The following is a 25,030-nucleotide window of genomic DNA, read 5'->3' on the forward strand; positions in this document are numbered from 1 at the left end:
ATGTTGGTACCAACGGAAAGGTTTTGTCACAAGAAATACTCACGTGAAATATCAAAGCTCTAGCTCTTACTGTTAAAAAGTTATTAGCAAGGCTAAAGTTTTCAAAGAGTAGTTCTAACTTCAAGGTCAAGGTCACATGGTCAAAAATGTTGGTACCCACGAAAAGGTCTTGTCACAAGGAATACTCATGTGAAATATCAAAGCTCTAGCTCTTACTGTTCAAAAGTTATTAGCAAGGTTAAAGTTTCAGACAGAATTACAGAATAACAGACAGGACAAAAACAATATGCCCCCCAATCTTCGATCTTGGGGGCATAAAAAGACACAAAGATTCCAAATTTTAAATAGTAACTGTCTATAAATGAGCTCAATAGCCCACCTGAGAATTTTTAGAGGGGGTGGGGTTACATTTGGCACTTGAAAATGCCCAATAAATCAACTCACCAGGGCAATGTTCTTACATAATGTTCTTACACACTAACAAAAATTGAAAAAACATGCAATCACAAGAATATATATATAAAATTTGTCAGCCATACTATTGTCTCCCTTGATTACAGTTGCATGGTTACACTCAGTCTAGGTAAAGCAGTTTTTCTTTGAGCTAAGAGAAACATCTGTGCTATGTGATATATGTGTATATCATTCAAATATTACTTTTGCTGGGTTTTTTTTCTCTTCTTTATCCAATTAATCAAATTACCATTAAATTTCGGCAGTATATATATTTCCAAAAAACACATAGAGCACATTGGCTCACTTCAACTAAGTAGTGAAAACATCAGTATTTCAGTTTTGTTACAAATAAAGGTATACAGGGCATACCAAAATTGGCATTAGCCTTAATCACTAGATGGTGTGTCTTGGAAATGCTATTTTCAGAAGTAAAGCACGAAAATGTCAAAACATATATTGTGTGAATAATCATGCCAAATTTCAACATAAAATCTGACTACAAGGTTATATATCTACTGAAAAGACTGGGTAATCAGTGCTTACTATGATAATATTTTGTACCCAGGAAGAAGATAGGAGATCTATTATAATAATTGCTAGACTATGCATGCAGGTTCCAAGTGAAAGAAATGCAAGGTCCTGGTCTATGAACAGAACAAGCAAGTTTCAGAAAAATTCGCTGTACTCAATTTACAATTAGGTATGGTACCCTACAGTGCTAATTTGGCACATCTTTATGTCGACTGTAAAGTCACAGCTGCATGGTACACATTTTGAGAGTATACTAAGGAATTCAATATGCAAGAAAATCAAGAGTACCAAATGGGACACTGAAATGTATTTGAAGGGTGGATTCAGCAACAATGCGACGAAGAATACAAGCATTTCAAAAAGATGTGAATATTTCTTGTAAAGTAGGTAACTTTAGTAGGTATATATCTAACTCAATGTTTGTTCAATTGTAAACTTTCAGGGATTGCACAAGTAAAGCAAATTAAATCTATAAAGTCCAATTATTTTGATTTGATGTCTAGAAGAAATGCTAGCTAAATATAGTTCGTCAACATCATTTGTGAACAGCCCTTGTATTTTATCATAGTTAGATTTTAAAGTGTGTACAGTAAAAATGTTTGTGCAGATTTTACAGGACTTCAAATTGTGCAACATCCAGCTAAAAACAAATGGTGAGAACAATATCATTATATTCCTAACACTAGACAGATACACTGAAGTCTATAAAAACCCTTGTGCACAGAAATTAAAACCTTTACATGAGCTAAGGGGACTCAGAGTCATAAAGCCTGTGTATCTGCAGGTACTCCAATATCCAAATGAAACCATAAATGGTAGTTTAAATATGCTATAATAGTTAATGATTATCACATTTGATATTTTCGTAACAATAACACATCAACGAAATAAAAAAAAATATAATCCTTTCAACTACAAACTGAGTAACCTGGAGTTTCACTCATATATTTCCAGCGTTATCTAGAATGAAATGTAAGGTATCGTAACGTTATCGGTTACAATGAAGATGTGAACACATGATAACACAAACTGAAAGTAACATAATTGCAATAATGAATTTATCAGATATTAAGAGTATTATCAACCTATTATTAGACTTTAGGATAGAGATCATTACAAATATAAAAAAAGGTGTTCAGTTGGGTTTGCAAAGATGCCAAAAGTCTCGAACCAAGTAAAGACGTACGAGGCAATCTAATTTTGGCAATAAAAAGAGTCTAATAAAAATATATGAATATTCATCAATATGATGATATCTAACATATAAATTTACATAAAAACAGGTCAGTCATGGATGTACTATGCTGCACCTCAACATTGTGTATAAATTGTAATAGTTCAATGCTATAAATATTACCACAATTTGCACCTCAGAAAACCTAAAAATAGATACTCTAGCACTTTAGAATGCATTAATATATACCTAATATCATGTACATCATCTTTGACACAAAACAGAGAGAGTATATGCATACATATATATACAATAATGCCTACAAGACAATGGTGGTCATTGAAAATGAACGAGAAATATCGTGTGACCAAACCTTTTCAACCTTTATCAATATTGGAAGAAATCTTCTGGTCACGAGTTCATGAGCCTTGGTGCTGAGAGAGTGGATTCCATATTCTGCATTCTGCTGTCAGTTTGTATAGTATACTTCTTGTGTCCAGTGTGGAGCGAACAGCATTTTGTAATCTATGTACTACAATTCATTTCTGCCTACAAACACAGAAATTAAAATAGTCTATGTACACAGATCCTTCAGTCTGAGGTGGAATTGTCAATACCCCACCCCAACCCTTCAGATTTATTGAAGCATGATGATAAAGCTCTCCTTCATTATTCTGCCTTCTGATTGAACACTGCATGATTGATTCAAAATAAACTTTTACAATTCTATCTCGTGTGCATGTGTACCTCATCTTATATTTCAAAATGATTAGAGAATTTAGAAATGGTTACCTTAGACATTGGAGTCTGCTGTCACTTTCCCTGTAACACAGTACACACATTATATAGCTTGGTAAAACTCAACCGTTAGGTTTATCACAAAAAGGATTTTATCTTAAAATTTCACGCATTCTACTTAAACATTCAAGACACTCAGAGATAGAGAAGCATGTTGTATCATAATCCCAGTTTCACATCATACTTTCCTTCTTAAACTAGTTGATTACAATATGTGGCATGTATTATTAAATTGAATACATGTATTGGTTTGAAAACTAACAATAAGCGAAACATTAGAAGTCTGAAATAACATACCATTTCTTATCTTTGGAACCACTCCTGAAACACTCACGTTCCCTCCTGTTCCCGCACTGTAAATGGAATTATAGTGTTACACAAAATATCATATAACAAGACTCTCTCATCTGGACACAAAAAATCCAGACACTTCAGCCTCGGGGAATTATTTGAACACGAGTTTTTGCATCTTTCCAATTTCTCCGATAGATGTGATTCTGCTATTCTCAATGCTTCATTTTATCTGATTTCATTTCAAGCTGAAGGGTCTGGAATTCATGCAACCTGGATGTAGTTGTTTTTTTAATTCTCAGACAATCTGCTGACAATAACTGTACTTAGCAATAACTCAGAAACATTGTACATTAATGTAGTTAAAGCTTAATATCTTGATGAAACATTAAGAGTAAATTATGGCATAAAACTGAGTTCAATTTGATCTTTCCAGGGCTGATTCAGTGCAAGGTATCATTTTGGTATTTTTACCATATTCTAGTGACATCATGTAGACAGATGGAAGATATCAACTATTTATAGAAGCGATATCACTGTATACTAATATGTCTGTAGTCATAGATGTGATACCACTGTATACTAATATATCTGTAGTTATAGATGTGATATCACTGTATACTAATTAATATGTCTGTAGTTATAGATGTGATATCACTGTATACTAATTAATATCTCTGTAGATATAGATGTAAAATCACTGTATACTAATATCTCTGTAGTTATAGATGTGATATCACTGTATACTAATATATCTGTAGTTATAGATGTGATATCACTGTATACTAATATATCTGTAGTTATAGATGTGATATCACTGTATACTAATATGTCTGTAGTTATAGATGTTATATCACTGTATACTAATTAATATGTCTGTAGTTATAGATGTGATATCACTGTATACTAATATATCTGTAGTTATAGATGTGATATCACTGTATACTAATATGTCTGTAGTTATAGATGTTATATCACTGTATACTAATTAATATGTCTGTAGTTATAGATGTTATATCACTGTATACTAATTAATATGTCTGTAGTCATAGATGTGATATCACTGTATACTAATATGTCTGTAGTTATAGATGTGATATCACTGTATACTAATTAATGCGTCTGTAGTTATAGATGTGACATCACTGTATACTAATATATCTGTAGTTATAGATGTGATATCACTGTATACTAATTAATATGTCTGTATTTATAGATGTGATATCACTGTATACTAATTAATATGTCTGTAGTTATAGATGTGATATCACTGTATACTAATATATCTGTAGTTATAGATGTGATATCACTGTATACTAATTAATATGTCTGTATTTATAGATGTGATATCACTGTATACTAATATGTCTGTAGTCATAGATGTGATATCACTGTATACTAATATATCTGTAGTTATAGATGTGATATCACTGTATACTAATTAATATGTCTGTATTTATAGATGTGATATCACTGTATACTAATATGTCTGTAGTCATAGATGTGATATCACTGTATACTAATATATCTGTAGTTATAGATGTGATATCACTGTATACTAATTAATATGTCTGTAGTTATAGATGTGATATCACTGTATGTTAATATCTCTGTAGTTATAGATGTGATATCACTGCATACTAATATATCTGTAGTTATAGATGTGATATTACTGTATGTTAATATCTCTGTAGATATAGATGTGACATCACTGTATACTAATATATCTGTAGTTATAGATGTGATATCACTGTATACTAATTAATATCTCTGTAGATATAGATGTGACATCACTGTATACTAATATCTCTGTAGTTATAGATGTTATATCACTGTATACTAATTAATATCTCTGTAGATATAGATGTGACATCACTGTATACTAATATGTCTGTAGGTATAGATGTTATATCACTGTATACTAATATCTCTGTAGATATAGATGTGATATCACTGTATGCTAATATGTCTGTAGTTATAGATGTGATATCACTGTATACTAATTAATATGTCTGTAGTTATAGATGTTATATCACTGTATACTAATTAATATGTCTGTAGTTATAGATGTGATATCACTGTATACTAATATGTCTGTAGTTATGGATGTGATATCACTGTATACTAATATCTCTGTAGTTATAAATGTGATATCACTGTATGTTAATATCTCTGTAGATATAGATGTGACATCACTGTATACTAATATCTCTGTAGTAATGGATGTGATATCACTGTATACTAATATATATGTAGTTTTAGATGTGATATCACTGTATACTAATATATCTGTAGTTATAGATGTGATATTACTGTATGTTAATATCTCTGTAGATATAGATGTGATATCACTGTATACTAATATGTCTGTAGTTATAGATGTGATATCACTGTATACTAATTAATATGTCTGTAGTTATAGATGTGATATCACTGTATACTAATATCTCTGTAGTTATAGATGTGATATCACTGTATACTAATATATCTGTAGTTATAGATGTGATATCACTGTATACTAATATATTTGTAGTTATAGATGTGATATTACTGTATGTTAATATCTCTGTAGATATAGATGTGACATCACTGTATACTAATATGTCTGTAGTTATAGATGTGATATCACTGTATACTAATATGTCTGTAGTTATAGATGTGATATTACTGTATGTTAATATCTCTGTAGATATAGATGTGATATCACTGTATACTAATATGTCTGTAGTTATAGATGTGATATTACTGTATGTTAATATCTCTGTAGATATAGATGTGATATCACTGTATACTAATATGTCTGTAGTTATAGATGTGATATCACTGTATACTAATTAATATGTCTGTAGTTATAGATGTGATATCACTGTATACTAATTAATATGTCTGTAGTTATAGATGTGATATCACTGTATACTAATTAATATGTCTGTAGTTATAGATGTGATATCACTGTATACTAATATCTCTGTAGTTATAGATGTGATATCACTGTATACTAATTAATATGTCTGTAGTTATAGATGTGATATCACTGTATACTAATATGTCTGTAGTCATAGATGTGATACCACTGTATACTAATATATCTGTAGTTATAGATGTGATATCACTGTATACTAATTAATATGTCTGTAGATATAGATGTGATATCACTGTATGTTAATATCTCTGTAGATATAGATGTGACATCACTGTATACTAATATCTCTGTAGTTATGGATGTGATATCACTGTATACTAATATATATGTCTGTAGTTATAGATGTGATATCACTGTATACTAATATGTCTGTAGTTATAGATGTGATATTACTGTATGTTAATATCTCTGTAGATATAGATGTGATATCACTGTATACTAATATGTCTGTAGTTATAGATGTGATATTACTGTATGTTAATATCTCTGTAGATATAGATGTGATATCACTGTATACTAATATGTCTGTAGTTATAGATGTGATATCACTGTATACTAATTAATATGTCTGTAGTTATAGATGTGATATCACTGTATACTAATTAATATGTCTGTAGTTATAGATGTGATATCACTGTATACTAATTAATATGTCTGTAGTTATAGATGTGATATCACTGTATACTAATATATCTGTAGTTATAGATGTGATATTACTGTATACTAATATGTCTGTAGTTATAGATGTGATATCACTGTATACTAATTAATATGTCTGTAGTTATAGATGTGATATCACTGTATATTAATATCTCTGTAGTTATAGATGTGATATCACTGTATACTAATATATCTGTAGTTATAGATGTGATATCACTGTATACTAATATATTTGTAGTTATAGATGTGATATTACTGTATGTTAATATCTCTGTAGATATAGATGTGACATCACTGTATACTAATATGTCTGTAGTTATAGATGTGATATCACTGTATACTAATATGTCTGTAGTTATAGATGTGATATCACTGTATACTAATATCTCTGTAGTTATAGATGTGATATCACTGTATACTAATATATCTGTAGTTATAGATGTGATATCACTGTATACTAATTAATATGTCTGTAGTTATAGATGTGATATCACTGTATACTAATATCTCTGTAGTTATAGATGTGATATCACTGTATACTAATATTTCTGTAGTTATAGATGTGACATCACTGTATACTAATATATCTGTAGTTATAGATGTGATATCACTGTATACTAATATGTCTGTAGTTATAGATGTGATATCATTGTATGTTAATATCTCTGTAGATACAGATGTGACATCACTGTATACTAATATGTCTGTAGTTATAGATGTGATATCACTGTATACTAATATGCATGTAGTTATAGATGTGATATCACTGTATACTAATATGTCTGTAGATATAGATGTGATATCACTGTATACTAATTAATATGTCTGTAGTTATAGATGTGATATCACTGTATACTAATATCTCTGTAGTTATAGATGTGATATCACTGTATACTAATTAATATGTCTGTAGTTATAGATGTGATATCACTGTATACTAATATCTCTGTAGTCATAGATGTGATACCACTGTATACTAATATATCTGTAGTCATAGATGTGATATCACTGTATACTAATTAATATGTCTGTAGATATAGATGTGATATCACTGTATGTTAATATCTCTGTAGATATAGATGTGACATCACTGTATACTAATATCTCTGTAGTTATGGATGTGATATCACTGTATACTAATTAATATGTCTGTAGTTATAGATGTGATATCACTGTATACTAATATGTCTGTAGTTATAGATGTGATATCACTGTATACTAATATATATGTCTGTAGTTATAGATGTGATATCACTGTATACTAATATGTCTGTAGTTATAGATGTGATATTACTGTATGTTAATATCTCTGTAGATATAGATGTGATATCACTGTATACTAATATGTCTGTAGTTATAGATGTGATATTACTGTATGTTAATATCTCTGTAGATATAGATGTGATATCACTGTATACTAATATGTCTGTAGTTATAGATGTGATATCACTGTATACTAATTAATATGTCTGTAGTTATAGATGTGATATCACTGTATACTAATTAATATGTCTGTAGTTATAGATGTGATATCACTGTATACTAATTAATATGTCTGTAGTTATAGATGTGATATCACTGTATACTAATATATCTGTAGTTATAGATGTGATATCACTGTATACTAATTAATATGTCTGTAGTTATAGATGTGATATCACTGTATACTAATATCTCTGTAGTTATAGATGTGACATCACTGTATACTAATATGTCTGTAGTTATAGATGTGATATCATTGTATGTTAATATCTCTGTAGATACAAATGTGACATCACTGTATACTAATATGTCTGTAGTTATAGATGTGATATCACTGTATGTTAATATCTCTGTAGATATAGATGTGACATCACTGTATACTAATATGTCTGTAGGTATAGATGTGATATCACTGTATACTAATATCTCTGTAGCTATAGATGTGATATCAATGTATACTAATATGTCTGTAGTTATAGATGTGATATCACTGTATGCTAATATCTCTGTAGTTATAGATGTGATATCACTGTATACTAATATGTCTGTAGTTATAGATGTGATATCACTGTATACTAATATATCTGTAGTTATAGATGTGATATCACTGTATACTAATATGTCTGTAGTTATAGATGTGATATCATTGTATGTTAATATCTCTGTAGATACAAATGTGACATCACTGTATACTAATATCTCTGTAGTTATGGATGTGATATCACTGTATGTTAATATCTCTGTAGATATAGATATGACATCACTGTATACTAATATATCTGTAGTTATAGATGTGACATCACTGTATACTAATATGTCTGTAGGTATAGATGTGATATCACTGTATGTTAATATCTCTGTAGTTATAGATGTGATATCACTGTATACTAATATATCTGTAGTTATAGATGTGATATCACTGTATACTAATATCTCTGTAGATATAGATGTGATATCACTGTATACTAATATCTCTGTAGTTATAGATGTGATATCTAGCCAGCAGCTGAAAACTAAATTTACCCCCTCTAAACTTTTTGATTTTCAAAACTTCAGGGACAGACAACCAATATATATAGCACTAATGTATGTAAGTAAATACAACTTATCAGAAACAGCTTCCAAAGCAGGATTCAAAGCATGTTATGCAGTTAATGTCCTGAAGGGATTAACTTGGAATAATTACTATTAATCAAGGAATTTATTAACCTTTGATTCAAACCCTGAATTAAGTCCACACCAAGCAAGTGTGATTTCTGCAAAACATTTTTAGTTTGAGAACATTTTATTCAATAAAGAAAATGATTGATCAGCAGACTAAAATCTACAAACACCCTCTTCATGTATAATTACAAAGTAGAATTTATTCAAACAGTGGAAAGACGAAAACCTACATGGTAACTCTAATAGATAACCGGGGTCTGTACTGAGACCTGACATCATCCATTCAAGTTTTGTCTTTATTGTAATTGGACTTAAGTTAACTTGGATATGGTTCCAGTTTTATAAAATGTAAACTTCTTCATACAGTTATAAGCATATCACCTTCCAAAATCAAAATGAACCCACCAGAAGAAGGCAATATATGCTTCACACTGTGAGGCCAGCGTACAAGGGGCCATTTCAGTAAATACATGTACCCTCGTTACATGAGATCAACAAATCTAATACGTGATATCGCCTAGCTATTTCAGATAGGTGACAACACCTATTCAAAGAAGTAAATATCACCTATTCAGGTTCTAATCACCCATTCAATTTGACTAGGTGATGTCCCCCATTTGAATACATATGATATCACCTACTCAAATAGGCATTATTATATGATTGAGTAATTCCTAGCTCTCTAATTGGCGGTGAGATCCAACAATGTAGAAATCATACTACGTTATGTTTACCTGCACATGACCTTCCAGGTGAACATAAGGAAATATTTTTTCCACATAGGACCAAAAATAGGTCGGGAATTTTCAATTTGAAGCGATCGATTGTACTTATTTTTGCCGTCCAATGAAATTCCGCGTTTCTCACTGGGTTCGGCTAAGATTTCAGCAGACGTATATAAACACTAGAAAAATGGCGAGGTTTGTTTTTTAATCATATAATAAAACAATTATTGCTGTTTTTGAGGTCAATACGATGATTTAGCCACCTTCGAAGGGCTCGGTGAAGATTGTACTCCTCAGGTGTCTAAATCATCGTATTGACCTCAAAAATAGCAATAATTGTATAATATCACTTATTAAAGTAGGTGACATCACTAATAGCTAACATTACTAATGGCTACATAAATACCAAAACATTCCCTCATACCAGTAGACCATTAGTTAGTATATTACACTGAGTGCAGGTCTTTTGATTATTATTTATTATTAAGATGTTAGACAAACTATTTGTGGTAAGTGCATTCAGTTCAACATTTCTAGATTTCTATGGTCATATGTGACATTTCTGCTGTTTGTTTTTTTAAAACAGTCGGGCCCTGGTAATATATACTCCTAAGATTTTTTGTAGGAACATGATAGGATGTAAGTAAATTGCCCTGAAATCTCAGGAAAAATCATATATTATTAAGAAACATCTCATACATAACCTTAAATACAATTGTTTATTGGAAAATTTATGATAACTGTCAAGCATGCATGGTATGTTATGAGTAAATATTCCATATAGAAAAAGCATTTTTGAAAAGCTCTGTAACTTATATAACATGCAGGACAGTTATATATTACACACACAGTTTTTGTGGCATCTTAAGCTAATAATGCTATGAAATGTAATAGGAAAATACAGCCGTGAATCACATCAATATTTTAACAATCATCAATGTTTTGTCAACAATATTAATCCTTTGCTCATTCAATATTTGTGTATTTCCATATATTGGGATTTCATGTTTATATCACAAAGAGGTTTGCCTTGTATGGAAACTTAAATTATTCAGAGTATAAAAAATATACATCTTTATTTTACAAAACAATTAAATACAAGGAACATATGTTCAGGATGTTTATATCATGGAGGATGTAGAAACAATGGACACCAGGGGTAATTTCTGTATTAATGTCAATTATACAAATCAACCCAACCTGCTATAATTAATTCATATACCGTCATAGCACAAACATGTAGACATTTATTCCCCAACTAAAACAACTGTACATTTTCCATCTGTTTCACATTAAACAACTTTTTTTTCAAATAAACCTTGAAATTTTTTTCTGGCCTAAATTTCAAGAAATTTGTACCATATCAAATTCATATTAAGTTAAACGTAGTTCCACCCTCCTGTGCCGTCACCAGATTTTACAAAGTCAATGATTTATTAAGATTTATGCATGATAGGAACATAAATTTAGTTGGAGTCTTTTTCAAAAGTTGTTGTAAAAAATTTTGTTAGCCATAGAATATTTCAAAAGTCTAAGTTATATATGTATAATCAGTTATATGTTTGAAAATATTGAATCCAAGGGCAATAACTCTGTTTTCATGGAATCCTTTATCAAGTCCATTATGCAATAGATTTCCTTTTTTTTTACACAAACATTTTGTATATTTCTTTTAAAGAAACAGTTTAATGAATTTGTTATGAATACTATTATATCGTTTCAACCACTTTTTGTGAAATTTTGATAATGCTGTTTAAGGAAAATTGCAATTTTCTGACGTTGATAACAGGTATATGTGTGCTAATTGATAAAAAAATTATTAATACTGCAACATACTTATTTCATCATTTTTATTTGTTACTAAGATGTATTTTTTGAAGAACCAACAATCAAACATATAGCTAGGATTGACCCTATAATTCTAGAAGGGTGGAATTACCTTAAATGTAGTTTTACACATTTTGTCATGAAACAGTTTTCTGAAGTTTCATTACAGATCATGCTTACCTACAAGTAGTAATTAATGGTTCCAATTTCTTTTTGCCCATGAATATCAAATAAATTGATAGAAACATCCAAAAGCGGGTTTTGTAGAGATTGTAATGACACATTACTTCAATTATGTCATAAATTTATCAAAATTTATATTTTAAAAAAGCAGTCTTTGCTATTAAAGTAGTTTTTTAAATTCTAAAATACAGCAAAGACATTTATTTATCATGCACTTTGCAGTCCATGCACTTTCATATAATGGAGAAAAAAGACCTCTAATTTGGCCACTCTGAATGTTACACTCGTTTTTAGATCCAAATATAGTCAACATAGTTATTGTCCTTTGACATCAACCATTTACTAATTCATGTATAATCTTAAAAGGTCATGACATTAAAATTAAAGTTGAAACCAAAACATTATTATATTAATAAAACATCATACCAATATGAATCAAGATCTTTTCCAGTTTGTAATATTTGATGTATTGAATATTAAATATCAAGGAAGATTATTAGAAACTAGAAGAGTTTTGCAAAAAGTGATATGGTCCACTGCTGTAAATCTGATATTATGATCTATAGCTGTAAATCTAATATTATGATCTATAGCTGTAAATCTGATATTATGATCTATAGCTGTAAATCTGATATCATGATCTATAGCTGTAAATCTAATATTATGATCTATAGCTGTAAATCTGATATCATGATCTATAGCTGTAAATCTAATATCATGATCTATAGCTGTAAATCTAATATGATCTATAGCTCTAAATCTGATATTATGATCTATAGCTGTAAATCTAATATCATGATCTATAGCTGTAAATCTGATATCATGATCTATAGCTGTAAATCTGATATCATGATCTATAGCTGTAAATCTGATATTATGATCTATAGCTGTAAATCTGATATCATGATCTATAGCTGTAAATCTGATATTATGATCTATAGCTGTAAATCTGATATCATGATCTATAGCTGTAAATCTAATATCATGATCTATAGCTGTAAATCTGATATTATGATCTATAGCTGTAAATCTGATATCATGATCTATAGCTGTAAATCTAATATGATCTATAGCTGTAAATCTGATATTATGATCTATAGCTGTAAATCTAATATCATGATCTATAGCTGTAAATCTGATGTTATGATCTATAGCTGTAAATCTAGTATCATGATCTATAGCTGTAAATCTAATATCATGATCTATAGCTGTAAATCTAATATCATGCTCTATTGCTGTAAATCGAACATTATGATATCTGCTGTAAATCTCAAGCTTTTTATAAATCTGATATTCTGATATATATATATATATATATATATATATATATATATATATATAGGGGTGTAGATCGCTTTCTATGAAGCAGAAATAAGCCATGTTCTGAGGTCATTTTGGTCATAAAACATCACTCAATCTACACAAAAGAAACAAATATTTAAATCATTTTTTTTATTGCTAAAATATCTAGAATTTTACTTCAATGTTTGAAGAATCAATTGCATTTTCCTAGGTACTAATTAAAAAAAAAAAGAAAATTAAATCCTCAAATTTGAAAAAAAAATTAGAATGTTGTGATGAATCTTGCTTACGTTTATTTTGAACATTTAACAGTAACAAAAGCATGGATGAACTCAAACAGAGCAGAACAAGCAACAGGAATTAAGGCATGCGATGTGGGCCTACCTGCAGACTTGTGGGGTACTTATATCTCTCTTAACAATATACCACTGATCAGACTCCTCAGCCCTAACGTAGAAGATAGGCAGACACAAATCATGCAAAGATCACTCATCAGAGACACGGCATAATTAAAGATTTTTTCTTCTTCTGATAACCCAAGGGATTTTATGTCTTTATTCTGCTGTGCAAGTGCATGGTATGTGAAGTAGATTACAGAAAACATGCGATGGGTGGAATCATTATCAAATTATCACTCATCTGTCCAAAAGCTTTCATTATATTTCAAAGTGATAGATTTCAAGTTATTGTGAGATTATTTCCAGTCGGATGAATTTACCAGTTGCCAGGTGAGGGGCGTAAATTATTATTCTATATGATCTGGAATGAAAGTAGGGAAATAATGGGACTTGATACTAAAAGGTTGGCTGTTTTACAAAACACTAAAGTATGTCCGAAAATGGGGTAATATTAAAACAGTACATATATCATAAGAGTCATGCACTACGATATTAAGAGAATTTTCCATTTTCTGGTTATATGCATCTAGTGAAGTTAAAAAAGATCTTTATATTTTGTTTACACAGAGGTAAAACAATTAGAAAATAAAAAAAACGGCAAATAAATTAAAAGAATCAGGTACTATGATATTACGAGAATTTTCCATTTTCTGGCTGTATGCATGTAGGGAAGTTAAAAAAGATCTTTATACTTTGTTTACATGTGGAGGTAAATAGTTACAAAATAAAAGGATCGTCTATGAAAGTGCTCTATACGTACGATGCTGGGCGATTGAATTCTGACGTCTTCTCTTCAGGGGCAGAGTGTGTCTCTTTGAACACCGATTCCTCCGGAATTACAGTGTCAGTAAATTCCTCTTGTGGTTTTCCAATATTGTCATCCAACTGGATAAATGTATCGTAATTTGACGATCGGTGCTTTCTGTTAAGAGTGAGGAGTGAAGCATGAGCAAACACTGAGTGAGTATACAAGCTACAGAATAGAGAAATCAAGCAAACTGAGCTTTATCAAGGGTTCAGAGAGGTTTAACAAAGAGGTTTCAGAGGGGTTTTAGTCAGGGTTTATAACAGATGATTGATGCTTTATCCATGCTTTATACAGTGATGGTGTCTTCTAATGAAAACATTCCTAGAAATTATCATTTTCCATCATGCACATATATCTGCAACTGATTGTGACTTCGGAGAGGACTGACAACTGCATAAGTAAAGTTGTTAGAAACTGTGCATAAGACACTATCTACCAGTCATCTGTTGAGTCTCTGTGATGCTTTGGACAATATACACTGTGTTATATATAATACCGGATATTTTTCATGTCAGTGGTAGAATTATTTGAATATAGTTTCTGTGATCCAAAATAAGGAAGAGACCCTCAACCCACAAAGTTGGTTGGTGGTGGAGCATCGATCTTTTGTAATGTGAGCATTAGACCTGATGAATTTAAAACTCAGTACCAACCCTGATGCTTTAGATGCATTATGGAACCAAAACAATATGTGTTATACACACCTATTAAAATAACAATATTCCCAACTCCAAAGCAATTTGATGGTACTGTAGAATAATTTAAATTGTGAGGGGTGGTGGTGGAAATTTCCATGGATTGTGGAGAATTTATCGTTTTGTTGGAAAGTAATTTCATTGATATGATTTCTGTACAATGAAACATTGTATAAATTGTGTATTTCATTGTGGTTTGAAATTCTTGAGATACGGGTACCCATGAAAATTGATCCCCCCACCCCCCGGCCCCCATGAAATGTAAAGATTCCACAGTATGATAATTTTTGCTTGTTATAGAATGTGTGGAAGCGACAGTGACACACCACTCACACACACACCCCACCCCTACTTACCTTTTCTTCTTGTGTTTGGGAATCAATTCACTGTAATTGATGGCTTCAGTGTATTTAGCTTCTTCCAAAATTTTAGCAACTTGGTATTTCTCCTGTAAAGTAGTGGCCAGTATTTTGTTTAGTCATAAGAGTCTTAAAGTTTAATAAAATTTGCATTCCACTTTAGGAGATACTAAAATAACTCAAAGTTTGTTAACATACCCTTCGTATAGCTAACCGGACATCCCTAGGAACATCAGGTATAAGGTACGCTATGATAAACTTCATGGAAAACACGATATGCTGCAAGTTTCAAAGTAAACAGATGACAATTTACGAGTAAATAATTTCACAAGGATAATATCCCTCAATGAGAGGGCCAATTAACAAACAGTTAATAACCACAGATTGAAATACGACAAACAAATGGCTCAGGTTATTAAAACCTATCAGTCCCAGTCACTGATCCTAATAAGGTAAGATTTATGACACTGAACACAGTCGTTTTTTTTTCAAGTGTGTTGATCAGAGGATAGAAATAATAACCCTCACATTTTGTTTGTCAGGTGAAACAGAGAATAATCACCTCAAATCCTAACACCACCCACAGCTTGTCTGCTGTCTCAAAATTAAATAATCACCTCAAATCCTAACACCACCCACAGTTTGTCTGCTGTCTCAAAATTAAATAATCACCTCAAATCCTAACACCACCCACAGCTTGTCTGCGTCGTTGAAATTAGAGGCCCACGATGAGGTAAATCCAATCAAAAAGCCATTGGTGATCACTCCAATAGTGTTAACCAAGTCAAGGATGCCGTACCATTTACCTGTAAAAATACCAGGTATGTCAAATTTATCTCGCACTTTATACATGTATGACAACATCCTAGAAATATACAGCAGTACATGTAAAATAGATGCATATGTTTAAAACCATCTCCACACCTTGAATACACTTACACAAGTAAGAGTGATAAATTGGAAGTTAAAACCATAACTCTGATCAAGTATTAGATATGACTTTTCTGTCCTCATACCTATGTCCTGTCGGATGTAGGCAACAGGACGTCTATTGCTCCACAACATTCGACGAGCATCAATCCTGATATCTATTAGATTCAAAAGTATGGCCATCAAAGGGGCCAGTGGAAAAGAAGCAGCGAAAAGCTGTAATGAAAACACATTCCAGGTTTTTTCATGAACAAGTACTACAGATAGATAACTCTAACTCACTAATAACTCTAAAACAACCTTTTCACACTCAACTAATGAAATCTAGCAAAAAATGCCAAATGCAAGTATGAAATTTTTTGGAAGCAAAATAAGAATTTGTACTTATACTAGGTATAAACGTACCATCAAAAATCCATATTGGATTACTTTTTCTGTGTACTCGTTCAAGGTGAAGTCACCTAGTGTGGGTTTTAATCGTTCCCTCTCTAAATAATTGGAAAGCAATGTTTTGTTAGCTTCGAATATATTCTTAGCTTCCTCGGTGTTGATCCGATTAATCTTATTGCAGCAGTCGCAGGGACAGGCGTTGATACGACAGCACCAGTTGGGACGCATCCTGATAAATTTTCTTATAAGTCTGAATGAAAAAAAATTTTTTTTTTTTTTTAGAATTATTGACATTCGATCATGATTTACATCAGGAAAAACTTTGAGATTTAACGACAATTATAGAACAATAAATGATGTGGATATCCCAAAGACAAACAACCAATCAAGTTCAAATAAAGCAAGCATGCTTGTTCCACTTTGTCTAAATGAGTAAATGACAGGTTTCTTAATGAACTTACGGAATGATGAGATCTTTGGCAATTCTAGGGAAGGGTCTGATGATCATCAAAATCAGGACTTGGAATGAGAGCTGTGACATGCATGTTCCCTTGTCACCTACGCACTCATCAGTGTAACCAAATACTGAAAAACGCTGAAACAACGACACTAAACAGTATAGAGGATAATAGAAACAAATCCATCATTTAATTCTCTATACATCACAATACTATTGTATACTAAAGTTCGTTTAACTATATCGTATTTCAAAACTTGTTAAGGTATTGAACATACATAAAACTTTTCGTATCATGATATCCAAACAGAAGATTTGAAATTTAAGGCTACGATAGATGGGGGAAATCTGCTGGATTTTACAACCTCTTATCCTGAAATTCATACAGGGGGTAAACCGACAACATGCAGTTTATCTGTGAATATGTACTACATCAGCAGCAGTTAATTATGTATAGACACACATGTATATGTTTGCTCAATTCTGATGTATTATCATCGTCAGAACGCACAGGATTTCTCCCTGTTAAACCTGTGGGTTCCGACGATGATGTATTATTAGATGTTAAAATATCATATGACATTATATAAATATTGCATGTAGTTGAGGGTAACATTAAAAATTTTAACCCCGAGAAAACCACTGTCAACCGAGTGCCTGTGTCAGATAATTACAATATAACATACTAAAAGCTTTCACATCCAAGAAAAGTATGATACAGAAATTGTGATTGGTGAAGATAAACATTACAGCTACATGAATGTATGTCCGTTTGCCCTAAAACGTGTTCGCCCTAAAAAGTGTTTGCCCAAGGTCTGTGCACACTATTTTTTTAATGTTATATAAATATATAAAACACTGAATTTTTTCACGAATTTTTCTGTACATTGCATTCATACACAGTATAGAAGAAAAATAGGTTCATACTAAAGCCAACTCTCATATATATGTAATCATGATCACAGATTCTATATATATAATGTAATCATGATCACAGATTCTATATATATAATGTAATCATGATCACACATTCTATATATATATAATGTAATCATGATCACACATTCTATATATATATAATGTAATCATGATCACACATTCTATATATATAATGTAATCATGATCACAGATTCTATATATATAATGTAATCATGGTCACACATTCTATATATATAATGTAATTATGATCACACATTCTATATATATATATAATGTAATTATGATCACACATTCTATATATATATAATGTAATCATGATCACACATTCTATATATATATATAATGTAATTATGATCACACATTCTATATATATATAATGTAATCATGATCACACATTCTATATATATATGTAATCATGATCATACATTCTATATATATAATGTAATCATGATCATACATTCTATATATATAATGTAATCATGATCACAGATTCTATATATATATAATGTAATTATGATCACACATTCTATATATATATAATGTAATCATGATCACACATTCTATATATATATAATGTAATTATGATCACACATTCTATATATATATAATGTAATCATGATCACACATTCTATATATATTATAATAATGTAATCATGATCACAGATTCTATATATATATAATGTAATCATGATCACAGATTCTATATATATATAATGTAATCATGATCACACATTCTATATTATAGGATTAAACAATCTTTTTGAAGATTTCATCGATGTGTAAACACTGGGCATTTTACTCACAAACTGAATAAAAGTGCGAATCACTTCTATTTTAAGTTTGTGAGTAAAATGTCCAGAGTTTACGCAATGATAAATTCTTAAAAAAGAATATTTGATTCTAATAATTTCAATTCGTTCCCCGTATTATTAATTTAAAAAATTTGAATAGTTTCCCTGCACTATGCTATTTGTTTTCAGGCGCGTATGTATACAAAGCATTTTTGGATTTATTGATGTGTAAATTCTCAGTTACCTTTATTTTTGTCAAATCAAAACAACTGTAATAAATGACATTGGAATTAAATATAATGTAATCATGATCACAGAATACATACCCCCCGGAAGAATGCAATGTAGAAACAAGAGGCGTAACTGTTGACAAACTGGAAAGCAAACATTTTGGTGATCAGGGCATCATCATACTGAGTTTGGGTCCGGTGGTTCTCTGGAAAAAGAGACAGGAATTTCACAATCCAACTGTTTGACAGAAATTACATAAACTTGGCAAGTCTCTACCTATTGTACATGACATCAGAACTGAACTATACTTACCCCATTCTGTCAGTTTGAAGGCCAGTAATTCATATATCTAGAAAAAAAATTATAAACTAGAGCTGTATATCATTAGTAACAAAAACTATAAAACAAATGAAAAGATACGTACTGTACAATTATTAGAATTTCTCATTCACTCAAATTGACCCTTTCTTATATATATATGGAGAATTTCTCTGGGCGAAATCATGCCTGCCAATAAGCCTTCTACCCACAAATGCCTATATAGTTGGGCTTCCTAAATTGATTTTCAATTTTTTTCAAATAAAGCTTATACTTAATTAATTTGAATGAAGAATATACAGTGCTTACTCAATATATTGTCAATTTGGGCAATAAACTGGAGGGTGGGGTAGGGGGTGAGAGCAATATAATTCCTTACCTTTCCCAGGATGAGTATGGCCACAGCGTTGAGAACTGCTGATACAATCGAGATTTTCCTTACCTTTCCCAGGATGAGGATGGAGACAGCGTTGAGAACTGCTGATACAATGGAGATTTTCCTTACCTTTCCTAGGATGAGGATGGAGACAGCGTTGAGAACTGCTGATATAATGGAGGAAGTGATAAGGCATTCTACTGCTGTCATGCCCGGACAGTAGTCCACCGTAATCAACAGACGATAAACAATGACTCCTGTCACACTTATCAACACAATAAACATCTGAAACGAACAAGCAAACACTGAAATAACAACATCAACTACTGATATACAGCTTTATACACTGAATCCACAGCATCAACTACTTATATACAGCTTTATACACTGAATCCGCAACATCAACTACTTATATACAGCTTTATACACTGAATCCACAGCATCAACTACTTATATACAGCTTTATACACTGAATCCACAGCATCAACTACTTATATACAACTTTATACACTGAATCCGCAACATCAACTACTTATATACAGCTTTATACACTGAATCCGCAACATCAACTACTTATATACAGCTTTATACACTGAATCCACAGCATCAACTACTTATGTACAGCTTTATACACTGAATCCGCAACATCAACTACTTATATACAGCTTTATACACTGAATCCACAGCATCAACTACTTATATACAGCTTTATACACTGAATCTGCAGCATCAACTACTAATATACAGCTTTATACACTGAATCTGCAGCATCAACTACTTATATACAGCTTTATACACTGAAACCACAGTATCAACTACTTATATACAGCTTTATACATTGAATCCGCAGCATCAACTACTTTGGTACAGCTTTATACACTGAATCCGCAGCATCAACTACTAATATACAGCTTTATACACTGAATCCCCAACATCAACTACTTATATACAGCTTTATACACTGAATCTGCAGCATCAACTACTTATATACAGCTTTATACACTGAATCCACAGCATCAACTACTTATATACAGCTTTATACACTGAATCTGCAACATCAACTACTAATATACAGCTTCATACACTGAATCCGCAGCATCAACTACTTATATACAGCTTTATACACTGAATCCACAGCATCAACTACTTATATACAGCTTTAAACACTGAATCCACAACATCAACTACTTATATACAGCTTTAAATTTCTGGTCTATATCCATTATTACACAAGTTTAACTCCATGGTTTATAAAAATGTAATGGTTATTCCTTGTAGTTTTAATTTCATGGTTTTGGACAACAGTTAAAATAGCGAAAATTAAACTGCAGCAAAAATAAGACTGTATACAGGGATTTGTTCCTATTCTAATTTCTGTGTGAATTATTATCACTCCAATAGGTCCTGAACAATGTCTAATGCTTACTCTACAAATATTCATTCTCTTTTATTAGTAAATGTAACAGTACAGCAGTGCTTTACCATGAACAAAAGTGTAGAAGTGGACACCATGTACTTTAGTATCTGTTTTCTGAATGGATAAAACCAGTTTGGTTCCTGGGTCACTGGGTCTTTTTTGACCTTTAACCCATAAAATTGAGGTCGATCAGGTTCATTGTGCTCAAAATTATCAACATCCCATTCATATGCCATCATGGCATTTTTTCTCTTCCATCGCTCTAAGAACAGTGTTCCTAAAAAAAAACACTTAAATTATGTATATATGTGTCACTAACTTGTTTTAATTTACTTTAAAAACTTGTTTTATATGCAATACCTTCTGGCTTGAATATTTCATTTAAAAAACATTTAACTTAAAAATCTCTCAATACAAACCCCATAAGCATATGATCAAGGCAAAATATGGAGTGACTTCATTATCAAAGGAGCTTCTGATCGTCTCTAACAGTGCCTCTACCTCAATCTTAATCCTGTCAGAAAAGTCATCATTACCCCATCAACAACAAAAACAACAAAATATGTTAACTTATAAGAGAGAGAGAGAGAGAGAGAGAGAGAGAGAGAGAGAGAGAGAGAGAGAGAGCATATTATCACAAAACAAACTTTTCTGCTGCTGTGGCATTAACAGGGACATCAAACTTTGTTTCATTTGCCTCTACACTGAAAAAAAAATTATAAGTTAAAAATAAACTTCCAAAATTGGTATGATATCCTCAAAACTTTTCTCTCACATGCCTAAATAATTTTTCTCCACAAAATCCATTACCTAAGATATAGACCATACAAGAAAATCGCAAATCCAAACAGCATTGGGATCCATAAACTGGTGGTCATCTCTCCCACCCACGCAAAGTATAGCGCTATCATCTCCCCAAAGTAGTTGCGGATTTTCCACAGTGGTTGGAATTTATAGAAGACGGTCCACGTGTCCTGGAGGGCCTTACGGGGGTCCGTTTCTAGGGACTCCTTGTCCTTGTTTTCTTCCAAGTCTACGTTGGCATCTGAGAAATACTTGTCTTTGAGGATGGACTGGTCCTCCTTACACTCCGACTCTTCGTGGAGGATGAAAGCATCCGTGTATACACCCTTCATGAGTAGATAGGGCAAACCTGCAAGAAGGGGAAAAATTGCCTCAGTAAAATAACTACAACACATAGGGGCAATTTACAGAACAACATGCTCGTTTTCCAGGATTATCAACTCTAATTACCATATGTTCAAAAGGAAAAATTCATGACCATTTAAAAAGACTCTATGAGCTTGGGACCCAAAGAATATGACATATAATCTTGAAGCAGAAAATATTGGTAATTTTTTAAAGCATTTTGATTCAACAACAAAGAAACTTAATTCAAAAAGTTTTACTGACTTTGTTTAGGTCAACAATTGATTTATTAATCTATGAAAACTATTAATGATCAGAAATTAAAATCAACAAAGAACCCAGAATTTGTGCTAACAAAAAAAAAACTGCCAAAGATTTTTCTATTTAGATTCCACTATATCATATCATTCATGTCTCTACTTCCATTAGGGGGTCTAATAACCAACAACATCTAGTTAAGGTAACTCAATCCTCATGTGAATTATCAATATCAATAGTTCAAAGTTTCTGTTTTATGTTCTGACACTGGTCATCAATAACCAAAGAAAATGTGTATGTTGCCACCTTTTTAAAGATGTCGAACACACATAAACAGAAGTATTTGTCATCATCAGAAAATTGCACAATTTCACAAAAAAGAATGATAAAAATGCATAAAAACTTGTTAAAATGACCAATTCTAAATGTTAACAGTTTAAAAAGACTGCATTATAAATATGTACAAATTAATCGTGGATATCAGGGGAATCATTGTATAATAAATATAAATGTATGTACAAATTAATCGTGGATATCAGGGGAATCATTGTATATTATAGACATTCAGTGGAGAAAATACCATGATAAGAGTTATTGTCCTTGACAACATTTTTTTTTTAGATTTTAGATAATTGACTATATAAGGAAAATATAGACTTTTCAGAATCGATAGTTTACAAGATCTATTATCTTATTCAGTGAATAAAATTCCTTCAAATGTTATATTTCTACCATGTGCAAATATAATTAGATAAAATTTTTGCAAAATTAACCTATTACATGATAATGACATTTCCTAACACATTGGCGTAACCTGCTGTGTCTTCTGTTGCTTGTATGACAGAACCATTTAGAAATATGACATCAACATTGTCCAAGAAAAGAATTATTAAAAATTCTCTAGAAAATAACAGAAACCTGAAGGCATGTAGTATTTTGCGCAAAAAAAATCCAGATTACATTTTGAATTTATATTTTTTGATTTCTTATAAATTACATCAAAAAACAGACAGATAACATAATTTAATTCAATAGTCAGTTATTCGCGGACGCACATTGTCTACAAGATTCTCTATGTAACTTTCATTCAGACCCATCCTATTATATATTCATGACTACATGTAACTTTGATTCAGACCCATCCAGGGTTTGAAATTAACTTTTCCAAGCACTAGTCAGTACAGACTAGTGACTATTGATGTTCACTAGTCCGCAAAGCATTTATCTAGTCTGTCCAGTACATCATAAAAAAATGATTCCAAAAATCATTTTATTTACTAATAACAGTATACACTATAAATCAAACCAAACATATCACAGTTGCAAACAATTCAGTTTCTGACACCTACAGTAGAAAAAGACCACCATACTTTATTTTGTTTTCACAATCTTCATAAAACCATATAGTAACCTCCGAGTTACTAGTGTGATAACCCCTTTTATAAATGTGATTTTGTTTATAAGGTCAGCATCTCATTGTCATGCAAACACTTGACTATGCAGATAATCGACCATAAGTTCAAACATCTTGAATACTTTCATAATACAACGTACTGTTCATATACACGAAATGATCTGTATTTTTATCTGTTTATGTATTTTTAACTTTAAAAATTTATGTCCGTTGGATGGGACATCATTCAATTCAAGAAACTTAGACAAAGTTGCTAAGATCTTAACCAATTCAAGATTGATATCCAGATTTTCACTAGTCGGTATGTATGGAGCGCCAAATTAACATAAACTCAAATAATTGAAGATATCTTCAATTATTTGAAGATATCATCAATTCATTTGATGCACGCAACAATTGAATTAAAGATCTCTTCAAATAATTAATGATATCTTCAACTCTGAATTATTGCGCGCATTAATTGAATTGATGATCGCATTAATTCTTCAGCTGATTTTATGCGCGCTTTAATTGAATTAATGATCTCTTCAAATGAATTAATGATATCAACAATTGAATTGATGCGCGCTACAATTCAATTGAAG

The 25,030-nt window shown here is 31.2% G+C and overlaps 1 protein-coding gene across 3 annotated transcripts in view; it reads right to left on the bottom strand.

Annotated features, from left to right (window-relative positions):
• The window catches only part of LOC125679187 (anoctamin-4-like), a 62,070-nt gene that overhangs the window by 1,424 nt on the left and 35,616 nt on the right, over positions 1-25,030 (bottom strand). The window contains exons 8-25 of one of the 3 annotated variants that reach the window (XM_048918186.2): positions 22,436-22,778; positions 22,273-22,329; positions 22,045-22,139; positions 21,691-21,902; positions 20,338-20,493; positions 19,827-19,863; positions 19,610-19,719; positions 17,558-17,691; positions 17,112-17,346; positions 16,793-16,922; positions 16,449-16,582; positions 15,975-16,055; positions 15,774-15,865; positions 14,675-14,836; positions 13,901-13,963; positions 3,257-3,312; positions 2,954-2,983; positions 1-2,710 (exon numbers count right to left, since the gene is read on the bottom strand). The exon at positions 1-2,710 is cut by the window's left edge and continues 1,424 nt beyond it. In XM_048918186.2, coding sequence (XP_048774143.2) covers positions 2,955-2,983; positions 3,257-3,312; positions 13,901-13,963; positions 14,675-14,836; positions 15,774-15,865; positions 15,975-16,055; positions 16,449-16,582; positions 16,793-16,922; positions 17,112-17,346; positions 17,558-17,691; positions 19,610-19,719; positions 19,827-19,863; positions 20,338-20,493; positions 21,691-21,902; positions 22,045-22,139; positions 22,273-22,329; positions 22,436-22,778 — 2,126 coding nt within the window. In that variant the 3' untranslated portion in view covers positions 1-2,710; position 2,954. The remainder of the gene's footprint in view (positions 2,711-2,953; positions 2,984-3,256; positions 3,313-13,900; positions 13,964-14,674; positions 14,837-15,773; positions 15,866-15,974; positions 16,056-16,448; positions 16,583-16,792; positions 16,923-17,111; positions 17,347-17,557; positions 17,692-19,609; positions 19,720-19,826; positions 19,864-20,337; positions 20,494-21,690; positions 21,903-22,044; positions 22,140-22,272; positions 22,330-22,435; positions 22,779-25,030) is intronic. The other 2 variants (XM_048918187.2, XM_048918188.2) reach the window with 2 other exon arrangements.

The sequence above is a fragment of the Ostrea edulis genome, chromosome 2, assembly GCF_947568905.1.
Source record: "Ostrea edulis chromosome 2, xbOstEdul1.1, whole genome shotgun sequence".
NCBI classification, from domain to species: Eukaryota; Metazoa; Mollusca; class Bivalvia; order Ostreida; family Ostreidae; genus Ostrea; species Ostrea edulis.